Source organism: Rissa tridactyla, chromosome 4 (assembly GCF_028500815.1).
Source record: "Rissa tridactyla isolate bRisTri1 chromosome 4, bRisTri1.patW.cur.20221130, whole genome shotgun sequence".
In the NCBI taxonomy this organism is placed as follows: domain Eukaryota; kingdom Metazoa; phylum Chordata; class Aves; order Charadriiformes; family Laridae; genus Rissa; species Rissa tridactyla.
In genome coordinates, this window is record NC_071469.1 from 4,634,533 (window position 1) to 4,646,252 (window position 11,720).

Genomic DNA, 11,720 nt, shown 5'->3' on the forward strand with positions numbered 1-11,720 from the left:
CCCTGCGGCTGAGCCCTCAACCCATCCTCAGCCCATGGGTTGAGCGCGCTCCGCCAATGGGGTGGTGCGGAGGGGCGGGGAGCGCAGCGGGGATTGGTGAGGACCGCGGGCGGGGGCGGGGCCGGGGGCGGGGCCTGCCTGAGGAGAGCGGCGCCTGCCTGAGGAGAGCGGTGCTGCCGCCGGTACCGGCTGAGGGGTGTGGTGTTGGTCGGGGTTGTCTCTCCGTGAGAGGAGCGCTGCTGTGGGACCAGCGGCGCCGGGCGGGCGGTGCTGACTAGGTGCCCTTGGTAAGTTGCCTGTGCGCCGCCTCCGGCTACCAGGCAGCATCCGACGAGACCGACGGTGTGTGGGGGGCTCGTGGGTGCGTACCTCGGTGGGAGCCATGTTGGGCCTTGGCGAGGAGCGGGGTGGCGGAGGGGCGAAGCGGGGCTGGAAGGGAGCGTCTGTGGCGCTCTCGGCCCGGTAAGAGCCCCCTGAGTCCGGAGCTTGTTTCTCATTTGCGGGGCTCCCCCGCCTCCGGTGATGCCCCCCAGGGTCCCCGTGTCTCGCATGAGGGGCCTGGCCTGCGGGAAGGCGCTGCCCTCCCTGCCGACATGGGTCTGCTGATCCCCTCCTGGGCAGCCCTGTTCCTCTCCTGAGCAAAACGCAGGGTTCTGTGGAATACCGTACGTTAGCGAGGGGTTTTTCTTTATATATCTGTGAACAGGAGGCTGCCTTATTTTTGTAGGACAAAATCTAAAAAAGGAGGGGGGGGGTTTGCAGCATTCGGTCACAGATTTTCTTTGCTGAGTCCAGAGCATGCTGATGAAAAGCATCAAACACATGTCAGTATTGCTTGAAAGGACTTTATGTGAACTTTTCTCTGTGAACTGTATGTTAGATATGTGGCTTAGGCGCTAAATGGGGAGAGCTTCCAAGTGAATTGTGTGGTTGGCATGATTATCCCTTTTAACACAGTTGTGAGCAGTAATGCAGTACTTCAACGTTAAGCCCTGAAGTTTGGACTCAGAGGAAAAGTGCATCTCTGGAGTTCTCTATGCAGGTGATATTTGAATTGTGAATTTTGCTTCAGGTTCTTGTTAAGAAGCTGACTAAGGGTTTAGGAAATCAATATTTGGGGTGTGTTTAATGGGGTAACAGGAAACTTGCACTTATAGAAATTTAAGTAGTTTCTAATAGGAATGTGATTTCAATGGGAGTCTTGATCCAGAAATGTTAGTGTGTCTAAAATGACCTGGGGATTGTTCTGAACATGAGAGGTTGTTCCTGCAGCATAGCTGTCTGTCGGACTGGGGTGTATCTATTTAGGCGAATAGTGCTAAGCAGGCACTTGTTTAAATTGCTCTGTAGAGAGGCAAAACGTGGTGGCAATTGTTGGCCTTTAAATAGGGGGGAAGCATGCATCCAATATGCAATATATTGAATGCCAACCTTCCTCATCTAGCCAGTGCCCGGTTTTAGTAATTGGATGATTATTCTATTTCTGCGCTGTCTGGTAGGATTAATGATAAACTGGGTGTGTGTGTGTGGGTCTTGCACAAATCCCAGGTGCTGCCAGCTGCAGGCAGGCTTTTATGAGTGCTCAGCAGACCGAGCAGAGTTTTCAAATCTAGTACACTGAGCTCTGCAAAATTAGCTGGTTTATTTGGTTACTTAAGAGCCTGAAACAAAACTAAACACTGTGAAAATTCTCAACCTAGGATTCTTTTTCTGGGTCTCTTAGAAGAGACATGCTTTCTCAGTAGGACTGACAAATCCTGTGGAATCCTTGGAAATACTCAAAATTTAACTGATCGAGGTGCTGTGCAACCTGTTCTAAGGTGTCCTTGCTCTCAGCAGGGGCAAGTGGGGTTCGACTAAATGACATTAAAGGTTTCATCTGACCTAAATACTTACAATTCCTGAATAAGAGCCTTTCTATTACCTTGATACAGTAAATCTCCTGTCCTCCTGTGATCAATAACCTCCTCTTGAGCTTGTTTCATTACTTACTTTAGAAACCATTGTGAAAGTATTGATACTTGGACAGATTCAAATCTGGCTGAAATCTAAGCCAGAAGTCTGACCATAGTTTAAAATGTCACTGATGAAAGATAAGGTGGTAGTTAGCACTTATCATAATTGACATTGTAAATAACGCAGGCTTCCTGACACCCATGTATCTTCTTGCATTCTTTTCTTAGGATTTCTGCCTAACCAGTTTGGCAAAGGGGGGTGATTAGACTTCTTTTCAGATTACTTCTGAAAATAAACACTTTTATTTAAATGTATTGTGTGGAGGACACTTCTGCAGAGTAACATAGTATGTATTTTGAATCTGAGGGTGGCGTGTTATCCCTGTGGCTGGCCTGATCCTGTTTGAGGTGTCCTTACTTTGGCACTTAGGCATCTTCCTTTTAATATGTTGCGGAGCTGTGAGACCTGCTGGTCCCTAAGGGGCCAAGAGCTATGGGGGGATACCATGGCTGCGGGCAGGGGCTTGCCTGTCAGTCCCGTAGTGGCTCCATGAGGTGAGCAGGGCAGATGCAGAGTTTATGGCCAGGTTCAACCAGGAGTCCAGATAATTTGCAGGCTCATGGTGATGAGGCAGGTCAAGCTGGGAAGTTGGCCCATAGGTCAGGGTCAGGTGCCCAGGCAGGCCTGTGGTGATGGGGCCAGGCCAAGGCCAGGCAGGGCCTGGTGTGGGGGTCAGGGTCAGCCCTGGTGAGGGGAGCCAGAGTCAGACACAGACCTGGGACAGCCAGGCAGGGCCATGGGGATGAGGACAGGCTGAGGCCGGGCCAGAACATGAGGCTGTGGGTCAGGTCTGTGTCAGCAGGACCCATCGCCTGGCAGGGCAGGGCTGTACTGGAGCTGGAGACGAGCATTCCTATGGCATCATGGGGGCAGGGGCTGATGGCCCTAGGATTGGCTGAAATGGGTCTCCTGGCCCATGGGCAAGGTCAGGGATGTCCTGGGCTGGTCCGGGCAGGAACAGTAAGGCCTGGTCGTGTATTGTCATTTCTGTTTCAGTGGAAATAACTCCTAGTTTCTGGTTTGAGTTAAAACATCAAAGCCTGAAAAGATACAAAACTAACAACTGTTAGCAAATTCCCCCCTGAATGGCAAAACTACAACACTCCATGTGTTGTTCCATGAGATAACGGTCGGGAAAAATACTCTTTTTTTTTTTTTTTTTTTTTTTTTTTTTTTTTTGTGGATGGGGGATTACCAAATGTTCAGATTATAGGGTGATGATCTTTAACAAAAGAAGTATTTGGGCAAGGCGAAAGCAAGCTATAATGCACGTTCCACAGGAAAATTAGGTGTTGCCTAGTAAATTGTTTTCCGTTCCCCCTGATTTAGATGGGATTATAAACTGTCATTTTGGTTTTTTTGATGTAGTTAACATATTTGGAGCAAGTCTGGGGAAAAGCACATAATTTGCCAAGGTCCAGTACAGGTAATGTTACAACAGTAGCAATTTCTATAATTAAGAAAGGCAATTAGTTACGGAACCTCTTTTTCAGAGGTTTAGAAGAACATGGCAAAAAAGTTTTTTCCCTTTGCATCTCAAATGTAAGTAATAATCTGTATACTATACAATATATGTTTAACGAAAGTTCTAGTTAGCAAGAGGTTTAATGGATTACTTTGACATCAGTGTTTTGGTTATGTTTTACTGAATGTAAGATCATAAGGAATTAGAGAAAGATTTTTATTTTTTTCCTTCCTAACCTCCCCCAAATTTCTTGTAATCAGAAGTCTACATAATAGTTTTTAATAAATTTTATTTGTGTTTCTCTTCTGTAGAGCCATAAGAATTACTGAGAACCAGCTGGAGTAATACCATGAGTGTTTTCTTTCATACAGGACATCATGGCAGCCCATCAGGAGAAAAAACCTACTGAAGAAAGAAACCGCAAAAGCACACAAAATGGTACTCGAACATCTCAAGTCCAGTGGGGAAGAGCATGGTGAGAGAAGCTGCTGACCCTAATTAGTCATTGTATTTCAGATTGGTTCATAGTTACTCTTATAGGTGCTACATTCCTTTTAAACTTCACTCTATTAATAACATTGTTGAATTGCCCTTCTGTTGAAAGCTCATGGATAATGAGCTGTAGTAGCAGATGCCAAAGAAGAGTTCTTCAAGATTTTTTTAAGACAGAGAGCTTGCCAGATGGCTTAGATTAAAACACAGTCTTCCTTTCAAAAAAGGAAAACAATAAAAATGAGTAAAATTTGCATTTCCTTCAAGGGCTGAACCAAAATATTTCCTGAGATTTGGAAAACAGGCATCCATGCATGGTATTGCCAGGTGACATCTCCTGCTGTAGCAAGATTTATGACTCATCTCCCTGTTCTCAAGGAGTTGCGCAAATATTAGTGGAGTATTGTATTGCAGCTGGAAACAGCCACAGGTGTTTATATGGCTTCTCACTACAGACAGTGTGTGGTAAAGCAAGTTCAACTTCTGGCTGTCCAGGGTCTGTCTTTTCTGTGTTTCCAAGCTTTGCATAATATTCTTGTGATTCTCTTACCACTTCCAACCAGTTATACCCATGATTGCCATCAAAAACATGAAGGCTGTAATAATAATCTGCTTTTTGGAGGGGAAGTAATCTGTTCTGTTGCTCTGGTCAACTAGCATGGTTTTATAACAGTTCATGGTGAAGTACATTTTTTTTTTTATAGCTGTTTGACCCAAAGAAATGTATGTGCCCTGAAAACACTTTCAGTTTTCATCCAGTTAGTTTAGAAGGTCCACTGAAAAAATTGCCTGACTTAAGCAAACCACTGAAAACTGTTGGGGGGAAAAAAAAATGCTCTGTTTTGGATTACAGGGAGGTGGACTGGTTTTCCTTGGCGAGCATCCTTTTCCTGCTGGTGTTTGCGCCACTTATCGTATATTACTTCATAATGTCCTGTGACCAGTACCAGTGCTCTCTGATCGATCCAGTCATTGACTTGCTCACGGGGAATAAATATCTGTCTGACATCTGGAACAAGACTCCTACACTGACCTATAGGGCTGCTGGCATCTATACCCTTTGGGTTGCTTTCCAGGTACGTTATTGAGTTATCTAGATGCAGTGGCTGGCTTTTAAAACAGCTGTTTGAGTAATCCTTTTACACGAAGGACAATGGAATGTCGCACTGGCATTTACACTTCGGTGTTTCTTACTTTCCGTGGCGTTTTGGAATCCAAACGAAGCTTATGCACTTGAAAAAGAAACATGTAGGGAATATACACAAATATTCCTTGTGTGATATACTCTTTTATGTGGTTTTAAAGAAAAATCAACTATGTACCAACAATACCCATTTGTTTTAAATTAATACACAATAAATATATCATAAACTAACACTGCAGAAGGGGTGATATTTCTATAGACAGACCGTAAAAGAACATTGATGTGTGAAATATAACTTACATTTGTAAAATGTTTCTGAATTTACCAAACGACTTCAATTTTTTTTCCAAATCGGAAAACAACTTGCATATAACATAGCTTAACTTCAAAATAGAAGGACTTGAATCTAATTGCCAGCTGTCCTGCCTCCCCACCAAAAAAGGATGACAACCATACATCTTTAGAATTGTTTAGTAGCTTGGACGTATTACTACTGCAAAATCACAACAGCTAAATCTTGCCATATTTGCTTATCCAATACTTAATTGAAACTGTTGTTTGTTACATTTGGTATGTGTATGAAAGGGATAGTGGTTTGGGGAGTTTGTCTTGTCTGTTTTCACTGTTAATACGTTCCCTCTTTTCTAGGTGGTTTTGTATATGTGCATTCCTGACTTCTGCCATAAATTTCTTCCTGGATATGTAGGCGGTGTACAAGAAGGTGCTGTCACCCCTGCTGGTAAGTTCTTCCTTGGACTATATGCATGCCATACAATCTTTTAAAATTATAGTATTTCTGTACTTACAGTCTTTAATAGCCCATAGGTATCTGTCTCTTACTGCTAGTAAAACTATTGATATGGCAGGCACCACACTGGTAATGAAGAAATACAGATGATAATTTTGGCACTTAAAATCAGCAGTGGACTATTGCTAGTATTTGACAATGCAGTTGCACTTGCTGAAGCTAAGTTAATGCATGAGACTTGAACAAAATGCATGATGTGAACTGAGTGTGAGAAAGGGTAACTTGTTACTTTAGTCAATATTAGGGGAGATTCTAAATTCACTATTTAGAGAAGCTAGAGTGAAGAGAAAAACTCAGCCTAACAAAGCCTGATGGTTACAGCAGAGTCTGATGAAACTTTCAGAAAAGTGCCACTGGATATTTCAGGGGGAGGGTGATGAGAGTGACATCATTTCGTGAGCACGTGGAGCATCTATATATTGTATGCATATCCATGTTAATAAAAAGCTGTATTAATTCATTTTCACTAACATTCAATTTTTTCTTCATGTTTTAGGTGTGGTGAATAAGTATGAAATCAATGGACTTCAGGCTTGGATTGTTACCCATGTGCTTTGGTTTGCAAATGCCTATTACTTCCACTGCTTCTCACCTACCATCATTTTTGACAACTGGATTCCTCTGCTGTGGTGTGCCAACATCCTGGGATATGCAGTTTCCACATTTGCAATGATTAAAGGCTACTTTTTCCCTACTAATGCCAAAGACTGGTATGTGATTTTTAATAATGAGACAATACTAGGTAATCGGACATATAAATTCAATGCTACACGGAATAGTAATAATGATGACAGAATATATTTTACTGGCACAAATAGGTAGGGCAATATATGACTATGATTCTTTGCTTCATTAGCACCATCCTCTGTGTTCCATACTATATGCCATGTGACTGGCAGCCTCAGTGTCACAGATACATCCATCCTGTTTGTGACAAATAAGTAAGGTTATAGTTAGACTGTTCAAAAGTGTTACCAAGAATAAACTAGGGTACCTCTAAAGCTAAAAATTATCTCCACTAATGTAATGCTTTGGTTGGATCCATTATTGTTATCTTGCACAACATCATATGGTTTTATGATTTTTATTATCGTTACATCAAGTGCCTTGAGAAATCATCTAAAATGTGTAGTTGGAATAGTAATTACCTGTATTTGTGTATAATTGCGTAAATTTCTAATTTTTTATGCTTTCTAGCAAATTCACTGGCAACTTCTTTTACGACTACATGATGGGGATTGAATTTAACCCTCGAATAGGAAAGTGGTTTGATTTCAAGCTTTTCTTCAATGGGCGCCCTGGTATTGTAGCCTGGACTCTAATTAACCTTTCCTATGCTGCTAAACAACAGGAGCTGTATGGTCAAGTAACCAACTCCATGATTCTTGTCAATGTCCTTCAGGTAAATTCAGAGGAGGGAAATAAGAAAGCAATTTGGAAATACACTAACGTTAAAGTAGAAAAAACTCCTTCTGTTGAAATTGAACTTAAACAGTTTTTCCTGGCTTGAACAACCTCATTCAGTGACAATGCACTGGACTTGCTTCTTTGGGCGCTTGTATTCATAAAGAGTGCCACTGTAAATACTCTACTGTACTCTCAAGCAAGGCATTCGACACGGTCTCCCACAGCATCCTCATAGGGAAGCTTAGGAAGAGTGGGCTTGATGAATGGACAGGAAGGTGGATAGAGAACTGGTTGAAAGACAGAGCTCAGAGGGTAGTGATTAGGGGCACAGGGTCTACTTGGAGCTCAGTGACAAGTGGTGTTCCCCAGGGGTCAGTACTGGGTCCAGTCCTCTTCAATATACTCATCAATGACCTGGATGAGGGGATAGAGTGCACCCTCAGCAAGTTCGCTGATGACACAAAGCTTGGGGGGGTGGCTGACACACCGGAAGGCTGTGCCGCCATACAGAGAGACCTGGACAGGCTGGAGATCTGGGCAGAGAGGAACCTTATGAAATTCAATAAGGGCAAGTGCAGGGTGCTGCACCTGGGGAGGAATAACCCCATGCACCAGGACAGGTTGGGGGCTGACCTGCTGGAGGGCAGCTCAGCTGAGAGAGACCTGGGAGTCCTGGTGGACAACAGGATGACCATGAGCCAGCAATGTGCCCTTGTGGCCAAAAAGGCCAATGGCATCCTGGGCTGCATCAAGAAGAGTGTGGCCAGCAGGTGGAGGGAGGTCATCCTCCCCCTCTACTCTGCCTTGGTGAGGCCGCCCCTGGAGTACTGTGTCCAGTTCTGGGCTTCCCGGCTCAAGAAGGACAGGGAACTGCTGGAGACAGTGCAGCAGAGAGCTACCAAGATGATTAGGGGACTGGAACACCTCTCTGATGAAGAAAGGCTGAGGGATTTGGGTCTCTTCAGTCTGGAAAAAAGACAGCTGAGGGGGGATCTTATCAACACTTATAAATACTGAAAGGGTGGGTGTCAGGAGGATGGGGCCAGGCTCTTTTCAGTGGTGCCCGGGGACAGGACAAGAGGTGTAATGGGCACAAACTTGAGCATAGGAAGTTCCGTCTCAACATGAGGAGGAACTTCTTTCCTGTGAGGGTGGCAGAGCCCTGGCACAGGCTGCCCAGAGAGGTGGTGGAGTCTCCGTCTCTGGAGACATTCCAAACCCACCTGGACGCGTTCCTGTGCCACCTGCTCTGGGTGACCCTGCTCTGGCAGGGGGTTGGACTAGATGATCTCCAGAGGTCCCTTCCCACCCTATGATTCTATGTATTAAATCAGAGTGCCACCAGTGGCATGGTCATGTCTGCATCAGCAGATTTCAGCATAAACTTAAATTAAGAAACACTTTCCTGAGCCTGTGTTCTGGAAATAGGCATAGCCTGATTTTGAATCCAAAGAGAACAATGGCAAATTCTGTGGCTTTAGCTGGAGCAAGATAAAGCACAATTTTTTCTTGAGGGCAGCACTGCACCTAACTTCTTATTTTTACTTGGTGTGTGAGACATGCAGAACTACAGATGTCTTCACACCTGAAAATAGCCAGTCAGGTGCTGTGCTTTCTACAGAAGAGACCGCAAAGTACTAAGTACCGACAATAGTTTGGATTTGTTCATTGATATGTGTAAATGGGAGCCTGCTCAATAGAAGCTCTATTCCCACTCTGCATAAGCATACAACTCATTAAGCTGAAGAGAGGTAGGGGTGGGCAAATGCGAGTATACTTCCGAAGTGTATGTCCTTAGAGGAGCATGCTTGCCATAGTTGTCTTCGTTAATATTGCTTTGCATTACTTATTATTGCTTTATCTATCTAGATGGAATATATTTGTGCGATATGTTCCTCTTAATGCCCTATTTTTGAGGTGTTAATATAAAAACACAAGTCCATTTTGAGATCATATCACAAGACAGCACAGAAAGATTGGGCTGATGCTACTAACAGGATGACTGGTGACAAAGCTATGTTACTAATGTCAAACTATTCTGTTTCAGGGTATTTATGTTTTGGACTTCTTTTGGAATGAAGCTTGGTATTTGAAAACCATTGACATCTGCCACGATCATTTTGGATGGTATTTGGGCTGGGGAGATTGTGTTTGGTTGCCTTACCTCTATACTTTGCAGGTAAAAATGTGGTACAATACGTGTTCGGGCTAAAAGGAAAGAAACTTTCCAGAAACATTCTCCCTGGCAGTTTGATTTGTATCTCGAATGGTTTCTAGACAGTTTGAATGTTGAGTAACCATTACAACATCCTTTATAACAATTCACTTGTAGGAAGACTTACTGTCCCTATATAGAATGGACATCTTTTCCTCTCCTCCCCTTCTTTTGTGCCCTTTTCTGTCCCTGTCTATTGTGTCTGTATATTTTTTTTAAATCCTTTCAGTCCATTTCTGTACTCCTCCGTGTTGAGGGTTTTTTGGTGGGTGGTGGTTTGTTTGCGGTTTTTGTTGTGGTTTGTTTTCTTTTCCACCTTCTGTCCTGGTTTGTTTGCATCTTTGCAGCTTTTCTCTTCTTGTTCCACCTAAGAAATGCAATTTTGGAGAGAGAGAGAAAGAAAATGCAGGATGCAGAGTTTTCTGAAAACTTTCCACATTTTTACTGGTAGAGTAGATTTTCCTATTTTTTTTCTGTTTGTCTCTTCTAGGTCACTGTAGGTCAAGGAATTAGTCTGTCATCCTGAGCATATATTTAAAGTAAATCACTGATTGTCTCTTGGTTTTTTTTCCCCATTCCCCAGGGTTTGTATTTGGTTTACCACCCTGTCCAGCTGGGCACAGCTAATGCCGTAGGGATCTTGATGTTGGGCTTGATCGGCTATTACATCTTCAGGATGACCAACCACCAGAAGGACCTCTTCCGTCGTACAAATGGCAACTGCAAGATATGGGGGAAGAAACCAGAGTATATTGAGTGCTCCTACATGTCTGTGGATGGGACCAAGTACCACAGCAAACTGTTGACCTCAGGGTTCTGGGGGTGGGCACGCCATTTTAACTACACGGGAGATTTGATGGGCTCCCTGGCCTACTGCCTGACTTGTGGGTTTGACCACATCTTGCCTTACTTCTACATTGTTTATATGACTATTCTGCTAACCCACCGCTGCATTAGGGATGAACACCGTTGCTTCAGCAAATACGGGAAGGACTGGAAGCGCTACACTTCTGCAGTGCCTTACCGGCTCATACCAGGATTATTTTAAGGCTAACACAGAATCCAGGGGAAAGAAAAAAGAAATTTTTTTGGAGATGAAGAGAGTTTGTCCACACAGTTATACTAACACTTTGTGAAGGACACTCATGCTGTTCTGAAGGAGAAAAGGTAGCTGGACGCCAATCCCTGCTGTACTGAAGGAACATGCAAGCAGACTGTGTTTGAAGTAAATGAAATGAAGCACTGAAATGGCCTGGTTTTTTAGAAGACTCTTACCTGGGAACTTTTTTCCCCCCCTCTCTCAAAATTAACTTGGAATTGAAGAAAATTTGCATGTATTGAAACTCCTGAAATCTCCCAAAGCTGGGAGGAGCCCTCACCCTTCAGAGTAGCAGGGTTCTGGAACCGGTTTCCAGTGACTTGGGAGAGGAGGAAAATAGTTGTGTGACCTGCTTATGAAAGAAGTTGTATGATGTGGTGGCTTGTGACAGTCGTAATCTGCAGTCAGTAACTCCCCAAAGGAGGCTTTATTGTTTGTTGCTTTTCAAGAGGTTAACTGAGGAAATACTGAACTGGGGAACACAATCCTAAACTGGTGTGTGGGAAGATTGTTATAATACAATACAAATGTTTGTGAAAGCTGGTAGAAATTGATAGAGCTTAAAAGTTACATTAGTTCAAAGCACCTGAGACTATGGTGCATGACCAACTGAGTAGTATTTTGATACTGAAACCAAACTTGCTTTGTGAAGATACTGAGCATACGTTGGTTGATTTCTTTAGTGTGGATAGAAAACTTTGTTCTCTATAATTTGTATAAAATCATGTTTGTAAAAATTTAAGAAATAAATTCTTGTTTTCAAGACAAGTGAAAAATACTGCTAATTTTCTCTTCAGCTGTTTCTTTTTTTGTTACATAGTTGTCCAAGTTACCGGTTTCAAAAGGAGCTTTTCAAAGAGTATAATTCCAAGAGCTGGTTCAAGAATGCATAAAGGAGAAACAAATAAAAAGAAAGAGGGACCATGGAGTTATGTTAAAGCTAAAAGACACTTTTATTTATTTTTACACATAAATATACTGTTAGTTTTTACAGTAAGTAGGTAACTGTGTAAATTGGTTCTTTGTAGGAGCTGCTGAATGCACTGATCTTCGTGGCAGATTTGAGTGAGGTGT

The 11,720-nt window shown here is 43.2% G+C and overlaps 1 protein-coding gene across 2 annotated transcripts; it reads left to right on the plus strand.

The window, feature by feature from the left end:
* The first annotated feature begins 154 nt into the window (after nt 1–154).
* On the plus strand, nt 155–11,417 carry DHCR7 (7-dehydrocholesterol reductase). 2 transcript variants are annotated; one of them, XM_054201233.1, is made up of 8 exons: nt 155–287; nt 3,853–3,956; nt 4,827–5,049; nt 5,766–5,856; nt 6,422–6,635; nt 7,123–7,327; nt 9,380–9,511; nt 10,131–11,417. In XM_054201233.1, exons 2-8 carry the CDS (start codon nt 3,859–3,861, stop codon nt 10,593–10,595), a joined length of 1,428 nt encoding a protein of 475 aa, XP_054057208.1. In that variant the 5' UTR covers nt 155–287; nt 3,853–3,858; the 3' UTR covers nt 10,596–11,417. The 2 variants fall into 2 exon arrangements, with proteins under 2 accessions (XP_054057208.1, XP_054057207.1); XM_054201232.1 differs by lacking the exon at nt 155–287 and adding an exon at nt 1,023–1,042.
* The last annotated feature ends 303 nt before the right edge of the window (nt 11,418–11,720 follow it).